At 41.0% G+C, this 21,888-nt stretch overlaps 2 protein-coding genes across 5 annotated transcripts in view; one reads left to right on the top strand and one right to left on the bottom strand.

Moving 5' to 3' along the window:
• Nucleotides 1-4,172: 4,172 nt before the first annotated feature.
• Nucleotides 4,173-21,166, top strand: adrm1 (ADRM1 26S proteasome ubiquitin receptor). Its single transcript, XM_061925918.1, has 10 exons — nt 4,173-4,260; nt 4,701-4,947; nt 11,045-11,161; nt 11,235-11,427; nt 13,405-13,486; nt 17,165-17,304; nt 17,370-17,507; nt 17,579-17,736; nt 17,801-17,903; nt 20,927-21,166. The coding sequence occupies exons 2-10, from the start codon at nt 4,738-4,740 to the stop codon at nt 21,004-21,006; spliced, it is 1,221 nt and encodes a 406-aa protein (XP_061781902.1). The 5' UTR covers nt 4,173-4,260; nt 4,701-4,737; the 3' UTR covers nt 21,007-21,166.
• Nucleotides 21,125-21,888, bottom strand: part of lama5 (laminin, alpha 5) — a 219,849-nt gene continuing 219,085 nt past the window's right edge. For all 4 annotated transcript variants that reach the window (XM_061925868.1, XM_061925885.1, XM_061925877.1 and 1 more), the window contains one exon: nt 21,125-21,654. In XM_061925868.1, coding sequence (XP_061781852.1) covers nt 21,515-21,654 — 140 coding nt within the window. In that variant the 3' untranslated portion in view covers nt 21,125-21,514. The remainder of the gene's footprint in view (nt 21,655-21,888) is intronic.

Genomic DNA, 21,888 nt, shown 5'->3' with positions numbered 1-21,888 from the left:
TGTTTATATACAAAAATAAAGAAATACACGTTATACATTTTTTAAAACTATCTTATTTTTAAATTTTATTTTTTGATTCACTCTTAGGGTTCATTATTCTAAAGGGTAGTAGTTCTAGCGTACACACATTGTCGATTTTATACCATTTTTACTGTATTTTTATTTACACTTTTTTGTATCCATTGATGTGACGTTCGCGAACAATCTGACTCTTCTGAACGGCTCCTTTAAGCGACCGATGAGAACCGATTTCCAGTTGTGAGTCGTTCATTTAAGCATGTGCAAATTTAGTCAGAGTTAAAGGATATTTAGCAGACTTTGGATGAACTTTTTAAAATGTTTTGTTTACATACAAAAATAAAGAAATACACGTTATACATTTTTCAAAACTATCATTATTTTTAATTGTATTTTTATTGTATTATTTCATTCACTCTTCGATAGTAGTTCTAGCGTACACACATCAATTTTATACTCGATTTTATAAAAATGGTATTGTATTTTTATTTACACTTTTTTGTATCCATTGATGTGACGTTCGCGAACAATCTGATTCTTCTGAACGGCTCTTTTAAGCGACCGACGAGAACCGATTTTCAGTTGTGAGTCGTTCATTTATGCATGTGCAAATTTAGTCAGAGTTAAAGGATATTTAGCAGACTTTGGATGAACTTTTTAAAATGTTTTGTTTGCATACAAAAATAAAGAAATACACTATACATTTTTCAAAACTATCATTTTTTTTTGTATTTTTCAATTCACTCTTCGGGTTCATTATTCTAAAGGGTAGTAGTTCTAGCGTACACACATCAAGTACCATTTTATACAATTTGTATTGTATTTTTATTTACACTTTTTTGTATCCATTGATGTGACGTTCGCGAACAATCTGACTCTTCTGAACGGCTCTTTTAAGCGACCGACGAGAACCGATTTCCAGTTGTGAGTCGTTCATTTATGCATGTGCAAATTTAGTCAGAGTTAAAGGCTATTTAGCAGTATTTGGATGAACTTTTTAAAATGTTTTGTTTACATACAAAAATAAAGAAATACAAGTTATACATTTTTAAAAACTATCTTATTTTTAGATTTTATTTTTTGATTCACTCTTCGGGTTCATTATTCTAAAGGGTAGTAGTTCTAGCGTACACACCATACTTGATTTTATACCATTTTTACTGTATTTTTATTTACACTTTTTTGTATCCATTGATGTGACGTTCGCGAACAATCTGACTCTTCTGAACGGCTCTTTTAAGCGACCGACGAGAACCGATTTCCAGTTGTGAGTCGTTCATTTATGCATGTGCAAATTTAGTCAGAGTTACAGGATATTTAGCAGTATTTGGATGAACTTTTTAAAATGTTTTGTTTACATACAAAAATCAAGAAATACACGTTATACATTTTTGCAAAACTATCATTATTTTTAATTGTATTTTTATTGTATTATTTCATTCACTCTTCGGTAGTAGTTCTAGCGTACACACATCAAGTATGATTTACTCGATTTTATAAAAATGGTATTGTATTTTTATTTACACTTTTTTGTATCCATTGATGTGACGTTCGCGAACAATCTGACTCTTCTGAACGGCTCTTTTAAGCGTCCGACGATAGAACCGATTTCCAGTTGTGAGTCGTTCATTTATGCATGTGCAAATTTAGTCAGAGTTAAAGGATATTTAGCAGTCTTTGGATGAACTTTTTAAAATGTTTTTTTGCATACAAAAATAAAGAAATACGCTATACATTTTTCAAAACTATCATTATTTTTAATTGTATTTTTATTGTATTATTTCATTCACTCTTCGGTAGTAGTTCTAGCGTACACACATATTCGATTTTATAAAAATGGTATTGTATTTTTATTTACACTTTTTTGTATCCATTGATGTGACGTTCGCAAACAATCTGATTCTTCTGAACGGCTCTTTTACGCGACCGACGAGAACCGATTTTCAGTTGTGAGTCGTTCATTTATGCATGTGCAAATTTAGTCAGAGTTAAAGGATATTTAGCAAACTTTGGGTGAACTTTTTAAAATGTTTTGTTTACGTACAAAAATAAAGAAATACGTTATACATTTTTCAAAACTCATTATTTTTAATTGTATTTTTATTTAAAAAATGTAATTCACTCTTCGGGTTCATTATTCTAAAGGGTAGTTGTTCTAGCGTACACACATCAAGTACTTGATTTTATACAATTTTTACTGTATTTTTATTTACACTTTTTTGTATCCATTGATGTGACGTTCGCGAACAATCTGACTCTTCTGAACGGCTCTTTTAAGCGACCGACGAGAACCGATTTCCAGTTGTGAGTCGTTCATTTATGCATGTTCAAATTTAGTCAGTTAAAGGATATTTAGCAGTCTTTGGATGAACTTTTTAAATGTTTTGTTTACATACAAAAATAAAGAAATACATTACACATTTTTCAAAACTATCATTATTTTTTATTGTATTTTTCAATTCACTCTTCGGGTTCATTATTCTAAAGGATAGTAGTTCTAGCGTACACACATCAAGTACAATTTTATACAATTTTTATTGTATTTTTATTTACACTTTTTTGTATCCATTGATGTGTCGTTCGCGAACAATCTGACTCTTCTGAACGGCTCCTTTAAGCGACCGACGAGAACCGAATTCCAGTTGTGAGTCGTTCATTTATGCATGTGCAAATTTAGTCAGAGTTAAAGGATATTTAGCAGTATTTGGATGAACTTTTTAAAATGTTTTGTTTACATACAAAAATAAAGAAATATACATTATACATTTTTCAAAACTATCATCATTTTTAATTGTATTTTTATTTTATTTTTTAATTCACTCTTCGGGTTCATTATTCTAAAGGGTAGTAGTTCTAGCGTACACACATCAAGTACACATTTTTATTATGTCCAAATTTTTATTGTATTTTTATTTGGGGCGGTATAGCTCGGTTGGTAGACTGGCCGTGCCAGCAACTTGAGGGTTCCATGTTCGATCCCCGCTTCCGCCATCCTTGTCACTGCCGTTGTGTCCTTGGGCAAGACACTTTACCCACCTGCTCCCAGTGCCACCCACACTGGTTTGAATGTAACTTAGATAATCGGTTTCACTATGTAAAAGTGCTTTCAGTCACTAGAGAAAAGCGCTATATAAATATAATTCACTTCACGTTATACATTTTTCAAAACTATCATTATTTTTAATTGTATTTTTATTTTATTTTTCAATTCACTCTTCAGGTTCATTATTCTAAAGGGTAGTAGTTCTAGCGTACACACATCAAGTATGATTTTATATTTTTTACTCACATTTTTACTATGTCCTAATTTTTATTGTATTTTTATTCACACTTTTTTGTATCCATTAATGCATTTTGTTCTTACTTATTATATGCATGTGTGCTTTTGACATTGTTAAAATGCTACACATTTTTTTAGGTGAGGGACAATTCAAACAAGTGCTGCCAAAGCATGGAAATATGATACCGGCTTACGGAATGTTGATAACAATGAAAACCATATAAAAAAAATTAATAATATTATAATTAAATCTTTCTGATCTACACTTCATCGTATAATTGATATTAGTGATTGTTTCCTTGCTTTAAAAAAAAACAGTTAAAAAACTTAACAGTAATAACGAACCAGTCTTTTGAACGGCTCTTTGAAATGAACGGCTCCTCAGGAGCCATAAATCCCATCTTGATCACTCACGCTCGACGTGCTCGCGCCACAAATCCTCAAGCAAGCTCAGGCGCGCTCCCGACAATACTACTTTTTTATTTGGTGTATTTCAACGGGGTGTTGTTGATATATTCAAGGGGTGTTGATATATTCAGAATAGGTATCTGATACATAAATATAATCCATGCTCAAAATATGATATAGTTATGAACTACAATAGTATATACAGTGCAGTGACACGCGGTAATATGGGATTATATGAGGAAAGACTCATTTAAGACTATACAATTTAATATAATAAGCGCAGTGGAATCGGGATAACATAAATTTGTAATACATGAGTAGTTTTTTTTCTTTTCTTTTTTTGTGTGAACAACATAACAAAAAAGCGGGTTGAGTAAATAAACATGTCAAGAAAAGAAAAGACAAATAGAGTATCAAAAATAACAATAAATAATAATAATAACCACACTTGAGTAATTTTTTGTTACCCACAATTCCTTGCGATTCGATCACGTGGTTTAGCCGCCTCCTCCGACATAACGCACAACCCGAAACTCTGCATTGTAAAGCTTCTGGTAACTATATTATCCCGTTTGAAAGGAAAATATCTAAACACACACTTTATTGACAACTTGTTTGTGGTGAAAGCTATTTTCTTCATATGACTTTTTTTTATTGTTAAACGTGCCGCGTCATCGGCTAATGTTAGCATGCTAGCCCCTCGGCCAGCCAGCAAAATAATGATGACGTGAACGTAATAATTGTCTAATACTGAACATTTTTGTTCGTATGATGACTTTAATGCGGTTATATGCGCTTTTGCCTGACGTGTTTTCGTCGTCTCTAACTCGAATACGTGTAACTTCCTGGACTGTTAGCCCCAAGTCAGATACTTCCCCGATAACAGATGATGGGACGATACCTGGCAGATACTTTCCTGATACTGATACCAGATGATTACATCACTTCAAATGTACTTGTAGTCAACCGTGTTGTGCCTTCTTCTTCACTCCAGGCTGCTGAGTATATCACTACAACTGTAAAATCGCACGATGTCGTCCGGAGCTCTCTTCCCCAGCCTGGTGAGCGGATCCAGAGGAAGCTCCAGCAAGTACCTGGTGGAGTTCCGCGCCGGCAAGATGACCCTGAAGGGGAAGACGGTGACGGCCGACAAGCGTAAAGGAACCGTGTACGTCCAGCAGACCGACGACTCCCTCATCCACTTCTGCTGGAAGGACAGGACTTCAGGGAACGTGGACGACGTCAGTAACGCACATTCACCTCAGAACATCCTCCCGTAGTGGCCTGTATTTACCGTATTTTTCGGATTATAAATCGCAGTTTTATTCATAGTTTGGCCGGGGGTGCGACTTATACTCTGGAGCGATTTATGTGTGTAATTATTAACACATTACCATAAAATATCAAATATTATTTATCTCATTCACGTAAGAGACTAGTCGTATATCAGCAATCGTCACACACACACGTCAACAGTGTTGGGTTGGTTACTGAAAACCAGTAACTAGTTACTAGTTACTTTATTTCAAAAGTAACCTAGTTACCGTATTTTCCGCACTATTAGCCGCACCTAAAAACCACAAATTTACTCAAAAGCTGACAGTGCGGCTTTTAACCCGGTGCGCTTTATTTATGGATAAATATTAAGATTCATTTTCATAAAGTTTCGGTCTCGCAACTTCGGTAAACAGCCGCCATCTTTTTTCCCGGTAGAACAGGAAGCGCTTCTTCTACGCAAGCAACCGCCAAGGTAAGCACCCGCCCCCATAGAACAGGAAGCGCTTCTTCTACTGTAAGCAACCACCCGCCCGCGTAGAAGAAGAAAAAGCGCGCGGATATCACCGTACGTTTCATTTCCTTTGTGTGTTTACATCTGTAAAGACCACAAAATGGCTCCTACTAAACGACAGGGATCCGGTTCATGAAAAGACGCAATCTCTCCATCCGCACACGGATTACTATTTCACAGCAACTGATATTCCTGTGAACCGCACTGTGGATACAACGGGAGCACGTACGGTGAATATTCGCACCACGGAATGAGAAGTCATCCTTCACTGTGGTTCTAGCTTGCCATGCTAATGGCCAGAAACTTCCACCCATGGTGATATTCAAAAGGAAGACCTTGCCAAAAGAGACCTTTCCAGCCGGCGTCATCATAAAAGCTAACTCGAAGGGATGGATGAAGAAAAGATGAGCGAGTGGTTAAGGTAAGTTTAAGTTTACGCGAAGAGGCCGGGTGGCTTTTTTCACGCAGCTCTGTCCATGTTGATGTACGTATGTTTGTGATTGCACATTTGCGTACATTTTGGGAGTGAACAGAGTTGTTAGAACGCTGGTTTTTAATATATTATTAAAGTTTGACTGACCTATCTGACTGTTTTTTGACATTCCTTTAGCGCAGTTAGATGCGGCTTACAACACGGGGCGGCTTATAGGTGGACAAAGTTTTGAAATATGCCGTTCATTGAAGGCGCGGCTTTTAACCCAGGGCGCCTTATGGTGCGGAAAATACGGTAATCCACCCGGAATGACGGCGAGTGTTGTATTTGTGTGCTTCACTTGTTTTTTGACACCATCTGTGATGTGGGCGCGCATGGAGTCGTATATCAACATGGACGGAGCTGCGTGAAAAAAGCCACCCGGCCTCTTCGCGTAAACTTCCCTTAACCACTCGCTCATCTTTTCTTCATCCATCCATCCCTTCGAGTTAGCTTTTATGATGACGCCGGCTGGAAAGGTCTCTTTTGGCAAGGTCTTCCTTTTGAATATCACCATGGGTGGAAGTTTCTGGCCATTAGCATGGCAAGCTAGAACCACAGTGAAGGACGACTTCTCATTCCCTGTGGTGCGAATATTCACCGTACGTGCTCCCGTTGTATCCACAGTGCGGTTCACAGGAATATCAAAAGTCAGTGGAACCTCGTCCATGTTGATAATGTTCTCTGGCCGGATCTTTTTTTCAGCTATCTTGTTTTTACAATATGCACGGAAAGTAGCCAGCTTTTCTTGAAAGTCTTTAGGCAGTTGCTGTGAAATAGTAGTCCGTGTGCGGATGGAGAGATTGCGTCTTTTCATGAACCGGAAACCTGTCGCTTAGTAGGAGCCATTTTGTGGTCTTTACAGATGTAAACACACAAAGGAAATGAAACGTACGGTAATATCCGCGCGCTTTTTCTTCTACGCGGGCGGGTGGTTGCTTACAGTAGAAGAAGAAGCGCTTCCTGTTCTATGGGGGCGGGTGCTTACCTTGGCGGTTGCTTGCGTAGAAGAAGAAGCACTTCCTCTTCTACGGGGAAAAAAGATGGCGGCTGTTTACCGTAGTTGCGAGACCGAACTTTATGAAAATGAATCTTAATATTAATCCATATATAAAGCGCACCGGGTTAAAAGCCGCACTGTCAGCTTTTGAGTAAATTTGTGGTTTTTAGGTGCGGCTAATAGTGCGGAAAATACGGTAGTTACTAACTCACTTACACCAAAAAGTAATGCGTTACTGTGAAAAGTAACTATTTAGTTGTTGTTTTTTCTTCTTTTTTTAAAGATCCCATTAATGCCCTTTTCGCCTTCATTTCAGTACTGTTATTGCACTGGAGAATAATACAATGTGTTGATCAACTTGACATGCATTTGCATCACTGGACTCAGAAAGCAATGTGGTCTACATACAACACACAAAGATATGTTTCAAAGGGCCAATTTATTTCAGGCCAGAACAAATTGACAAAACTATTTTAAATAGCTGCAACATAACATACATAAGTAACAAACAGCATACTAGCAACATAGCTGTAAGGCTGCAGCTAACGATTATTTTTCTATCGATTTAATCTAGAAATTATTTTTTTCGATTAATCGGTTAATCTATAGATTATTTTTTCGATTAATCTAAAGATTATTTTTCCTTTTACCGATTTTTTTTTTTTATTTAAAATGAAGATGAAAAAATAAATGTAGGCCAGTTTTTTCAAAAGGCATGGCTTTTATTTACAAAAAAAAAAGTATGGCCACTCAGTCAACATTGACAACAACATGACAAAATATTCTGTAACAATGTAAACATTTAAAACTTTTAACATTTAACAAAATTAAAAGTAGCTTATTTGCTTTTTAATGTGCAAATATAAAAGTAAACATCCAGTGCAAATCTTAATATTCTGCAATAGTATAAGCATTTCAAAAGTAAAAGTATTGCTTATTTTGCTTTAAAATGTGCAAAAATAAAGATAAACATCCAATACAAAAAAGTGCAAAACGAAAATAATCTGTAACAAGTGTAAACATTTCAATAAAAGTAAAAGTATTGCTTATTTGCTAAAATGTGCAAAAATAAAGATAAACATCCAATACAAAAAAGTGCAAAACGAAATATTCTGTAACAGTGTAAACATTTCAACAAAAGTAAAAGTATTGCTTATTTTGCTTAATAACACAACAATGATAGTATGATTAAAGTGAAAGTTAATTGTTGGTTTGTACATCGTATATGTAACTGTTAATGTTGTAAAAGGTATTTGCACAACTAATTAACGTTAGCGTTTGTGACACATCTTGTGCAGTGGGGTTCTTTCAGGACCGACAGACTGAACGGCAGACGGCTTTGCCAGGTTTACAATCTTTTAATTTTACACAAAGTCTTTTCTCTTCCAACTCTTTTCTCTTTCTTTCCTCGCTTTTCAGCTCCTCTTCCTCGCTCGCTCGTCGTCCTCTCTCTCCTCTCTCGCTCCACGTCAGCTTCACTCTGGCTCCTTCCAGTCTCTCTTCCCTCTCTCTCTGCTGCTCCCCTTTTCTTCAGCGAGAGGAGATGGGATGATCGTGCACCTGGGCACGATTGCGGCGTCGCTCCCGGCGCGCCACCCCTCGCCGCTCTTCCGCCGGCCCCGCCTCTCCACAGCGTTAAAGAGGAGCGCGTCTTTGTAAACACTGAACAGGCACGCCAAACGCGCCTCTCAGAGCGAAACGGTGCTTTAGTTTATGAATTTACAACGCAGATACAAATGACACATTCATGTTTTTGAGTAATGATGACAACGTATCCTCACGCGGACGATTGACTAGTTGATGGTGATGGCAAGAACGCTGTCGGGTGTTTTCTTTTCAAATGTTCCTTCATAGCCGTTGTACTGCTATGATAGGCCATTTCCGCTCGACACAGTGTGCATACAACAACATTATTAGGCCGTTTATTGAAATACTCCCACACTTTTGACGACTTTTGGCGTGCTTTTTTCCCCTCGCTCGCACCGTCTGCTTTGCGCTCCGCCATGACAGTAGTGTGACGTAAATATGCGACGCGTCGACGCACAAAAACGGCGCCGACGTATTTACGTAACCGATGACGTCGACGCGTCGTTTCAGCCTTACATAGCTGTAAACCTGGCTTCACCTAAGGAAGGCACACGTGACATACACAAAGCCTAACCAGGCAGATTTGAATTGTTTTAGGCAGTAGACAGGATCTTTGATCCAAGACACAACTTACATTTAACTAAAATGTTATTTTCTTTGTGCTCGACAAAAAAAAGAAGTGAGAATATCTCCATGTTAAGACACTTGAATCACTGCGGCTTCGTTGTTAGTAAACACAGACACGCCTCCCCAAACACACACGGAGCGCGCCTCCGGCTTGTGACACAAGAACATTAAGAAGGACGACACTGCAGCGCTCCAATAAAACACACTCAGATCTTGTGTTTCTAGCCAATACTACATAAAAAATAACGTAAAATAACGCAGTAACGCATCATGTAGTAACGGTAACTGAGTTACTGAATATTAGAAAATAGCGCGTTAGATTATCGCCAAAACTAAAGGCGTTACAGTAACACGTTAGTCCCAACACTGGTCGTCAACCAATAAAAATTCAGCGGGGGCGTGTTCACTATTTTTTATTTATTAGGGCCCGCATGGCCCATTGTATAAGGACTCCCAAAGGGAGTCCTTATGCAATGGGACATAAGGACCTATTGAATTTGTAAGGTTTTATTCTTTATTATTATTATTCTTCCGCAACTTTGCGCTGTAATTTGACCCCCTTAACATACTTCAAAACTCACCAAATTTTACACACACATCAGTAATATACGGCAAAACTTTTTATCAAAAAACCAAAACTCAAAATTGTGCTCTAGCGCCCCCTACGAAAAAAAACAAAACTAGACTGCCTGTAACTCCCACTAGGAAGGTCGGAGAGACATGAAACAAAAACCTTCATGTAGGTGTGACTTAGACCTAGATTTCATAATAGTATGTTCTCGGGCAAAAATCAACAGGAAGTTGGCAATTCCCCCTTCAAGACAAAAAAGTACTAAAAACAGTAACTTTTGCCTCTTTGAGCTGTATTTTGACCCCCTTAACATGCTTCAAAACTCACCAAACTGAACGCACACATCAGGACTGGCAAACATTGCGATCTAAAAAAAAAACCTAACCCCAAATCTCAAAATTGCGCTCTACTGCAATTTTTTAATAAAACGCAAAAAAAACTGCTCCTCGGAAGAAAAAAATGACAAAACTGCCTGTAACTCCCACTGGGAAGGTCAGAGAGACATGAAACAAAAACCTCTATGTAGGTCTCACTTAGACCTACATTTCATAAATTGACAACCCCCAGCAAAAATCAACAGGAAGTTTGCTATTCCCCCTTCAAAACAAATTTTTTGTAAAAACCGGTCACCTTTCTTCAAAAACTATCTCCTCTGAGCGCGTTTGTCGTTTCGCCTTCAAACTAACACAGGAGAGAGATTGAACCCTTGTGATTACAATGACAGAAGCGCTTTTTTTTCTAACTGCTCCGGTTTTGATTTTATGACCCTTCAAAGACCCGCTGCGCTGATGCTGCTGCGCTGCTGTTTTTTTAAGATGGCTGCTTAAAAGCAGGAAGCACCAACGTGCCCACACAATGCAGACAAGGTAGGTACACTAGACAAAAGTCTTGGGACACTTCAGACTAAAAGTAGACAAAAGTATTGGGACACTTATGACTATCACTGGACAAAAGTATTGGGACATTTAGGACTAGCACCTGCCAAATATGCGGGCCCGACCAATGCTGCTTGCAGCTTTAATTTTTAATTGCCTTTCAAATGTCTATTCTTGGTGTTGGATTTTATCAAATAATATTCCCCCAAAAATGCGACTTATACTCCAGTGCGACTTATATGTTTTTTTCCTTCTTTATTATGCATTTTCGGCCGGTGCGACGTATACTCCAGAGCGATTTATAATCCGAGAAATACGGTACTTAACTGCACAGAGTGGCACGCATCTATCAGTATTTGACATAGGCATAACAATATAATTATAATTGATTTTGTGTTTTGCTTTGTTGATGTGCAGGACTTGATCATCTTCCCCGACGACTGCGAGTTCAAGAAGGTCACCCAGTGCACCACCGGGCGGGTCTTTGTGCTCAAGTTCAAGTCCGAGTCCAAGAGACTATTCTTCTGGATGCAGGTAAGCGCGCCGCCGCACGCACCGCTGTCCTCTTTAAAGGAATGGAAGGCTTGACGCCCATTCTTGCCTCCAGGAGCCCAAGTCGGACAAGGACGACGAGTACTGCCGGAAGGTCAACGAGTACCTGAACAACCCCCCCATCCCCGGAGCGCCCGGCAGTGGGGGTCATGAGCTGTCGTCGCTGGGGGGCGAAGGCGGCCTCCAAAACCTGCTAGGAAACATGAGCCACAACCAGCTGATGCAGCTGATCGGAACCAGCGGACTAGGTGAGTTATTATTTTATTTAGCCTTTATTTAACCAGGTAAAATCCCATTGAGATCAAAGATCTCTTGTCCAAGGGAGACCTGGCCAAGAGGGCAGCAGCAAGGTTACATTAAACAACACATAAAACATCACATTTCAACATTAAAACTTGCTCACATAACACATGTGCATACAGACAATCCTTTCACAGAAGCTTTAAACTCATTTAATGTAACAAGGTTACATTTAGTAAAGGTAAAGTTGCCGTTGCCATGGAAACACGACAGGAAATTAATAATTTTGTCAACCACCCGTCGATGTTGACCAACTCACCAAGCTTCCCACTGATGACAGAACTGGAACCGTCACACGTGAAGATGTTGGAACCTCTAAATCACTTGACAATATATTTATTTTTTTTCAACTAGAGCTTTTATTAGTCCTTCTGAACAAATCAATTGTTTTTACAAAAATCTATTTCCATGTAGGATTTGCCTTGGTGTGCCACCACTGCATTTTCGTTACAGCCACACCTAGAAAATAAGGGCTTTTTTTGTACTTGAAAACTAATTAAAGTAATATAATATATCGTAGCCCCCAGAAGAAATCACACAAAGTCTGATGCAATTTTTTAATTTTTATTGCCAATCTTGTGATAACAAACAAGGGCACAATTCCAATAGGTTTTTACCCCCCATGAAAACACTTTCGTCTTCGCTTCCCCCGACACACAACAACACTTCCTCATTCTCTGCCAATCACCTTTCAGGCACGGACGGTGTGTTTGTAAACATGGGAAAATCTGACATCAAATCCAAAGCGCACACACATAAAACATTAACATGAGCTGGTCGTTACAGTATGAATTGATACACATGTTTTTTGCTCACTATTGACAAGTGATGTACCAAAAACTTGATCACCGCACTACCGAAACCGGATGTAAACAAAACGCACGCCATTGTCTGGAGCGTTGTCCAGTCAGCTATCTACAAAATGTGCAAATATTAAGAGGACAGAAGGAGAGAAAGCTCAACTGGAGCAACAGCGCAAAGCAAGTGTGACGTCATGCTCGCTTCAGCCTCTTTCATCAGGGACAGAAGTTAAGAGTCTCTAAACACAAGTACGTTCTATAATAACACCAGAAGAACATGCTAGATTTGTTGATAGTTGTTTAAAAAAAAGTCATTAAAATCTGTTCACACTTGAAAAAATGTCAACAAAGTACAAAAAGCAGCAACAATTGAAAACATGGCAAAACTATGTTAATACTAATTAAAACATTTGTATATGTATGTATACATTTTTTGAGCCTTTTTAAAGAAGATCATGTCATCATAGCAAATGATGCAAGTGACTCGATGACGTCATGGTGACCACACCCATACCGCCACAGCTACTTTGGCAGTTTAAATACAGTAGTGTAGTAGACCTAAGTATTCATTAAGTACCACCATAATGACAACATTGAAATACAGTAGTGTAGTAGACCTAAGTATTCATTAAGTACCACCATAATGACAACATTAAATACAGTAGTGTAGTAGACCTAAGTATTCATTAAGTACCACCATAATGACAACATTAAATACAGTAGTGTAGTAGACCTAAGTATTCATTAAGTACCACCATAATGACAACATTAAATACAGTAGTGTAGTAGACCTAAGTAATCATTAAGTACCACCATAATGACAACATTAAATACAGTAGTGTAGTAGACCTAAGTATTCATTAAGTACCACCATAATGACAACATTAAAATACAGTGGTGTAGTAGGCTTAAGTATTCATTAAAACAAGGCAGAGGTTTTATTTAACAAGTGTATTATGTTTGGCCACTGTGACATTACACACAGTTTGAACAGTAACACTGTGTTTGAATATTTGATGTGATTCTTTGGCGTACCACTAGATGGAGCCAGGTACGCGTGCCACAGCTTTAGAATCACTGCGCTAGAATCCAGTTCCTCATCATTTTCACTATGCTTGCTTTCAGGAGGTCTGGGCGCTCTGGCAGGACCAGGACTCGCCAACCTGCTGGGAGGGGGCGGACCCACCGCCAGCAGCTCCTCATCCAGGTGAGGTCCACCTTTCAACCTTGTTGACTGGCACACAGGTGTAAAGTTGTCAACTTTCATTACTATTGTCAACATAACCCACATTGAAAGGAGCTGGCACCTTTCATATTTCATACCAGCAGTTTGCAAGGAGGTCCAGGGAGAGAGAAGACCCTCTAGATAAGGAACTCCCCTTTTATTTTGAAGTCCACTCCCACTCCATCTAACCTGAAGTTAGACTCGACTGGAGGGTGATACTGATTATCGATACTTTTTGACTTGAAATGCTGTGATCACTGAATGATGTCACTGGTGCAAAATAGTCAATGTTGTGTAGAGAGACAACACCATTTATGCTTCTTTTTTTACATTTAATAATATTGAGCCATTTTTTAGGCATGTGGACCACATTAATTCCATTAGAAGTAATACAAAAAAGTGTTCTATGAATCTGCAGGGTTTGTGATAATCTAATCCAGGTTAGACAAATCCAGGTATAGTGGTTTCTAATCTGGACCTGGACTAATGTGGTCTACTAAACACAGCTGAATGTGTCTTAAAAACAGAAAAAAGGCTTCACAAATGACAAAATGTGTTTTTTGCAATCTTTAGAGTCTGTGAGATCATTGAAATGTTTTTGTTTTTAATCCGGACCTGTATCATTATTATTATTACATGCTTCAAAATGGTTATTATAGTTTCATAATCAATTAAAGCTGCAAGCAGCATTGGTCGGGCCCGCGTATTTGGCAGGTGCTAGTCCTAAGTGTCCCAATACTTTTGTCTACTTTTAGTCTGAAGTGTCCCAAGACTTTTGTCTAGTGTACCTACCTTGTCTGCATTGTGTGGGCACGTTGGTGCTTCCTGCTTTTAAGCAGCCATCTTAAAAAAAACAGCAGCGCAGCAGCATCAGCGCAGCGGGTCTTTGAAGGGTCATAAAATCAAAACCGGAGCAGGTATTAAAACGCTGTTCTGTTATTTTATACACAAGGGTTTAATCTCTCTCCTGTGTGAGTTTGAAGCTGAAACGACAAACGCGCTCAGAGGAGATAGTTTTTGAAGGAAGGTGACCGGTTTTTACAAAAAATTTGATTTGAAGGGGGAATAGCAAACTTCCTGTTGATTTTTGCTGGGGGTTGTCAATTTATGAAATGTAGGTCTAAGTGAGACCTGCATAGAGGTTTTTGTTTCATGTCTCTCCGACCTTCCCAGTGGGAGTTACAGGCAGTTTTGTCAGTTTTTTCATCCGAGGAGCAGTTTTTTCTGCGTTTCATTAAAAAATTGCGCTAGAGCACAATTTTGAGATTTGGGGTTAGGTTTTTTTATTAGATCACAATTTTTGCCAGTCCTGATGTGTGTGTTCAGTTCGGTGAGTTTTGAAGCATGTTAAGGGGGTCAAATTACTGCTCAAAGAGGCAAAAGTGACTGTTTTTAGTACTTTTTTGTCTTGAAGGGGGAATTGCCAACTTCCTGTTGATTTTTCCCCGAGAATATACTATTATGAAATCTAGGTCTAAGTCACACCTACATAAAGGTTTTTGTTTCATGTCTCTCCGACCTTCCTAGTGGGAGTTACAGGCAGTCTAGTTTTTTTTTTTCCTAGGGGGCGCTAGAGCGCAATTTTGAGTTTTGTGGTTTGGTTTTTTTTTTTAAAAAGGCAATTTTCGCAGGTCCTGATGTGTGGGTCAAATATGGTGAGTTTTGAAGCATGTTAAGTGGGTCAAATTACAGTTTAAAGTGGCGGCGGAAGAATAAAGATTAATAAAACCTTTCAAATTCAATAGGTCCTTATGTCCCATTGTATAAGGACTCCCTTTGGGAGTCCTTATACAATGGGACATAAGGACCTATTGAATTTCTAAGGTTTTATTATTAGGGCCCGCATGGCCCATTGCATAAGGACTCCCTGTGGGAGTCCTTATGCAATGGGCCATGCGGGCCCTAATTAAAGATTTCAGAAACTTCGTTATGGTTCCTTAAAAAACATTTACCGGTATTTATATTTTCTGCTAACTTGTTGCTGTTTATTTTGCACGTGTGACTACGGGTGTTACTATAACAATCTACAAGGTTAATGCAGTTCACTTCTTTCTTCCCCTCCGTTTATCTGCTTTCTTTTGTATGTCAAGTTATCATTACATTTATGTATTGTTGATAATAGAGGTAATTATTGTTACTATTCATTATCAATAGTACTGTTTGTATTGATCCATTTGTAGTGTAATAATGTTCATGGTCATTTCTGTGTTATTAATATTTACTCCACTAACTGCTTCTTTGATATCATTTTTACTATCAAATTTGTACATATTGTGTTTGTTATTGTTGTTGTTGTCTCTCTGTCTTATCCCCCGTCATTTCCCCCTCTGTCTTCCTTTTCCCCCCCCCTCTTTCTATCCCCTCCTGCACCAAATAATAATACTATAAATCCATTTAATCAAGTCAAATACAAATAAGACAACAAGAGAAGTATCCCACACTTCAAGTAAATGTGTACAGCAGATATATGATTTGTCAGAGTAGCTGGACAGGACAAAAATAAATAAATACCGTATTTTCCGCATCATAAGGCGCCCTGGGGTATAAGCCGCGCCTTCAATGAACGGCATATTTCAAAACTTTGTCCACCTATAAGCCGCCCCGTGTTGTAAGCCGCATCTAACTGCGCTAAAGGAATGTTAAAAAAACAGTCAGATAGGTCAGTCAAACTTTAATAATATATTAAAACCAGCGTGATGTGGGCGCGCATGGAGTCGTATATCAACATGGACAGAGCTGCGTGAAAAAAGCCACCCGGCCTCTTCGCGTAAACTTAAACTTACCTTAACCACTCGCTCATCTTTTCTTCATCCATCCATCCCTTCGAGTTAGCTTTTATGATGACGCCGGCTGGAAAGGTCTCTTTTGGCAAGGTCTTCCTTTTGAATATCACCATGGGTGGAAGTTTCTGGCCATTAGCATGGCAAGCTAGAACCACAGTGAAGGATGACTTCTCATTCCCTGTGGTGCGAATATTCACCGTACGTGCTCCCGTTGTATCCACAGTGCGGTTCACAGGAATATCAGTTGCTGTGAAATAGTAATCCGTGTGCGGATGGAGAGATTGCGTCATTTCATGAACCGGATCCCTGTCGCTTAGTAGGAGCCATTTTGTGGAACACACAAAGGAAATGAAACGTACGGTAATATCCGCGCTCTTTTTCTTCTTCTACGCGGGCGGGTGGTTGCTTGCGTAGAAGAAGAAGCGCTTCCTGTTCTACCGGGAAAAAAGATGGCGGCTGTTTACCGAAGTTGCGAGATCGAAACTTTATGAAAATGAATCTTAATATTAATCCATATATAAAGCGCACCAGGTTATAAGGCGCACTGTCAGCTTTTGAGAAAATTTGTGGTTTTTAGGTGCGCCTTATAGTGTGGAAAATACGGTAAATAACATTTCAAGTATCAGCCTGGTATCGACTTTCAGTATCGCCCACCATTCAAATCAGAAGCCTGTGATCATGTTGACGTTAACAATAACTCAACATGTGTTTTTCATTTGTCTCTCCAGTTGTAGGTGGACTTAAGTGAGCACTTGTTAGAACTCAGTGAACGGGCTGAATGAGTTGGTCGACACAAGCGGGTTGTCAACATAAGCGGGACTGACTTCTGTTCAGTGATCATTATTACAACTTGTTTATTTTTTTTCCCAATTCAAAGTTCTCGCAGTCAGTCGGCGGCCGCCACCCCGTCCTCAGGCTCCGCCCCCAGGCTGAGCACCTCCCAGGCCGCCCCCACCACCCCGGTGACCCCCGCCGCCTCGGCCGCCTCCCCCGCCAGCGTGGCCCCCTCCACGCCAGGTAAGCAAGACGTGCACGAGCCATTGGTGGCCCGTCCTCCTCTGACCCCGCCCACTCTGACACAGCTCCAGCTCAGCCCCCGCTGGTCCCCGCCTCCGTCGGAAGCCCCGCCTCCCACCAGGCCATTCAGCTCAGCGACCTTCAGAGCATCCTGGCCACCATGAACGTCCCGGCGGCGGCGGCGGCTACCTCGGGCTCAGCAGGTGAGAGAAGACGTCTTGACGTCATGGTGGCGATGAAGGCGGCTTGTGAAGGCGCTCTTCCTCTTCCTCAGTGGACCTGGCCAGCGTGTGCACGCCGGACGTGATGGCGCCCATCCTGGCCAACGCCGAGGTGCAGCGCCGGCTCCTCCCCTTCCTGCCCACCGGCGACAGCCTGGCTCAGAGCAGCGAGGAGATCCACAACACCATCAGCTCGCCACAGTTCCAGCAGGTGATGTCATCCATCGCCTGCTTAGCCAATCAAAGTGTCTGATGTCTTCTGTCCCCGCCCACAGTCCATGAGCTTGTTCAGCAGCGCGCTGGCCTCAGGTCAGCTGGGACCGCTCATGAGTCAGTTTGGACTGCCGCCAGACGCCGTGGACGCCGCGAACAAAGGAGGTGACTTCTTTCTTGTCCTTTCATAATAATAGCAACAACGCCACATATTGACTTTATTACCCTTTTTTAAAGAAACTATTGTATTATAATTTATTCCAATGAGTTTACAGAATTATACAATATCGTCCTTTTATTTTTTTTAAAGGGCAATGTTAAATAATTTTTTAATAATTTATTGCAATAGTTTCACAAAACTATGCAATATCTTGTCCTTTAACACTGCTGTTTATTTTTTTAAGAAAACATTTTGTTATAAATTATTGCAATTTCACAAAATACAAAGTCTTGTCCTTTAAGACCCTTTTTTAATCCATCCATCCATCTTTCCGCCGCTAATCCAAGTCCAGATGGCGGGGCAGCAGTCTAAACAGATACTTCCCTCTCCCTGGCCACCTTCTCTAGCTCCACAGAGGGACACCGAGGCGTGAGACAAAGTCCCTCCAACGTGTCCTAGGTCTGCTCCAAGACATGCCCAAAACACCTCACCAGGGAGGCGTCCAGGAGGCATCCACCTCAGCTGGCTCCTCTGGACGTGAAGGAGCAGCAGCTCTACTCTGAGTCTCTGCTGGATGACCGAGCTCCTCCCCCTATCTCTGAGGGTGATCTCCCCCTAACTCTGAGGGTGATCTCCACCTAACTCTGAGGGTGATCTCCCCCTAACTCTGAGGGTGATCTCTTCCTAACTCTGAGGGTGATCTCTTCCTAACTCTGAGGGTGATCTCCCCCTAACTCTGAGGGTGATCTCCCCCTAACTCTTAGGGTGATCTCCCCCTAATTCTTGAGGGTGATCTCCCCCTAACTGATCTCCCCCTAACTCTGAGGGTGATCTCCCCCTAACTCTGAGGGTGATCTCCACCTAACTCTGAGGGTGATGTCCCCCTAACTTTGAGGGTGATCTCCCCCTAACTCTGAGGGTGATCTCCCCCTAACTCTGAGGGTGATGTCCCCCTAACTTTGAGGGTGATCTCCCCCTAACTCTGAGGGTGATCTCCCCCTAACTCTGAGGGTGATCTCCCCCTAACTTTGAGGGTGATCTCCCCCTAACTCTGAGGGTGATCTCCCCCTAACTCTGAGGGTGATCTCCCCCTAACTCTGAGGGTGATCTCCCCCTAACTCTGAGGGTGATCTCCCCCTAACTCTGAGGATGATCTCCCCCTAACTCTGAGGGTGATCTCCCCCTATCTCTGAGGGTGATCTCCCCCTAACTCTGAGGGTGATCTCCCCCTAACTCTGAGGGTGATCTCCCCCTAACTCTGAAAGTGATCTCCCCCTAACTCTGAGGGTGATCTCCCCCTAACTCTGAAAGTGATCTCCCCCTAACTCTGAAAGTGATCTCCCCCTAACTCTGAGGGTGATCTCCCCCTAACTCTGAGGGTGATCTCCTCCTAACTCTGAAGGTGATCCCAGACATCTTGCCGAGGAAACTCATTTCCGCTGCTTGTATTTGCCACCTTGTCCTTTCGGTCATTACCCAAAGTTCATGACCATAGATGAGGGTAGGAATGTAGACTGAGCGGTACATGGAGAGCTTCGCCTTCTGGCTCAGCTCCTTCTTCACCACAACAGACTGTGACTCCATCACTGCAGACGCTGCACCGATCCGTCTGTCAATCTCACGTTACATTCTTCACTGGTGAATAAGACCCTGAGATGCTTGAACTTCACTCTTGACCCAGAGGGTACAGTTTCACCCAATTCCCACTGAGAACCATGGCCTCAGATTTGGAGGTGCTGGTCCTCATCCCAGCATCTTCACACTTCAAACCACTGAAGGTCCCAGTCTAATGAAGCCAACAAGACCACATCTGCAAAAAGCAGAGATGTGATCCTCTGGCCACCAAACTAGACACCTTCCACACCCTGACTGCACTTAGAAGTTCTGTCCATGAAGATCATGAACAGGACCGGAGTCCAACATCCACTGGTAACATGTCTGACTTACTACCAGCAACACAAACCAGATCCCTGCTCCGCTTGTACAGGGACTGAATGGCCTTGGACCCTGGACCCGTACTTCTGGATCACCCCCCACAGGACACGATTGAATGCCTTCTCCAAATCCACAACACGCATGTGGACTAGTTGAGCAAACTCTCATTCCCACTCCAGTACCCTAGGAGGGTATAAATCTGGTCCTGGACAAAAACCACATTGTTCCTCCTGGGTCTGAGACTCGACTAACGGCCAGACTCTCCCCTGGGAGGCTGAGAAGTGTGATCCCTCGATAATCGGAACACACCCTTCTTGAAAAAAGGGACCGGCACTCTGGTCTGCCAATCCAGAGGTACTGTCCCCGACTATGTTGAAGAGACGCGTCAGCCATGACAGTCCCCCAACATCCACAGCCTTGAGGTGTTTGGGGCCAATCTCACCCTCTCAGTTATTTTGATGACCTTGGCTCCAGTGATGGACATGTGACCTCAGACTCTGCCTCCTCCATGGCGGGTGTGTCTGTAGGATTAAGGAGGTCCTCAAAGTCTACTATAACCCTAGTAGTGGCCAGCTGGCCCCCAATACACACTCCTGATGGTTGGCCAGGGTCTCTGAGAGGCAGACTCTCTCTTTCGGGTTGTGGATTAAGTCCTGGCCACCAGACCCTCGCCTGGGCAACATGCGGTTTCTGGATCTTCTTTTCTTCATAAGTCTTTTGAACCGCTCTTAGTCTGACCCATCACCTGGGACCTTGGGAAGCCACCAGGGGCCTGTAGCCCCCGACTACAAACAGTAGCTCCTTGGATCATTTGGGGCCTCGTTAAGGTGGCCATTCATGGATTTCTTTTAAGGAATTAACTATTTAATTATAATGATTTTACAAAATGATACAATATCTTGTCCTCCCTTTTTTAAACTAACTTTATTATATATTTTATTGCAATGATTTAGCTGAATCTTGTCTTTTTTCACCCAATAATTACAGTGAATGTCATATTCAAATAAAATATATTAATTATTTAATGGTAGTACAAAAACGCTCTATAATAATAATAATAATAATAATGATGTCACGTATTTTTGCGGAGCAGACGTGGAGGCGTTTGCTCGAGCCATGCAGACCTCCAAAGGAGAGTCCAAGGACGAGGAAGAGGACATGAGTCTGGACTAGATCACATGGAGGACCTTTTTTTTTTTTTTTTTTTACACACCTGTCAATCATACCACACAACAGCTGTCAATCACATCACCTTTTCTTACCCACTACACTTGATAATAAAAAGTGAAAATGTGTTTACAGGAACTTTTATTATAAAGTACATCAAAACATGTGTGAGGAGGTTCATTCTTTATAAAAAAAGTGAATATATTAGTTTCAACTACGCCTGAAACCATGGCAACAGTATGATGTCATCACACGTCCATATAAGGCCCTATAACTCATAATTACTGCATGAATTGCTCAAAATCAGCTTCAAATATTTCATCTTAAATGTTGGCCGTGTAGTCGAGCACACCCTGAAGACTTGAATACAAAATAAATATGAATAGTTATATTTTAAATTAGCTACACTAAAATGACACCCACCACCTTCATTTGCTCTGGAATGTGATGCTAAGTGTGTGTGTGTGTGTGTGTGTGTGTGTGTGTGTGTGTGTGTGTGTGTGTGTGCGTGCGTCTACGCGCTCGGGCAGCCGTGCGTTCCTACAGCACCATGCACGGACAGCGCCTTGTCCAAAGGGGCGGGGCGTCCGTTGACGCTCACATGACGGACGCAGCCATGGAAGGCGGGGACACTCGGCGACACTGTGACGCCATCTGGAGGTCAGGCAGAGGATTGCAGGTTATGTGACGGCCCTTTGACCAACTCGCCAAGATCGCATGCGAGAACTAACTTTACTATTAATAACTTATTTTTACACTTGTGTGTACATTAAAATGTGACTTCTATATATTTAACACTTTTATGACAGCTGCAGTTTGACCCTGGAAAAGATTATTACTACCTACCTTAGATTAGGGCTTCTCTAACTACCTCAGAAAACACTTAAG

The sequence above is a fragment of the Nerophis lumbriciformis genome, linkage group LG01 (genome assembly GCF_033978685.3).
Source record: "Nerophis lumbriciformis linkage group LG01, RoL_Nlum_v2.1, whole genome shotgun sequence".
NCBI classification, from domain to species: domain Eukaryota; kingdom Metazoa; phylum Chordata; class Actinopteri; order Syngnathiformes; family Syngnathidae; genus Nerophis; species Nerophis lumbriciformis.
Note: the sequence above shows the minus strand (reverse complement) of the source record. Positions and strands in the feature narration are given on the sequence as shown.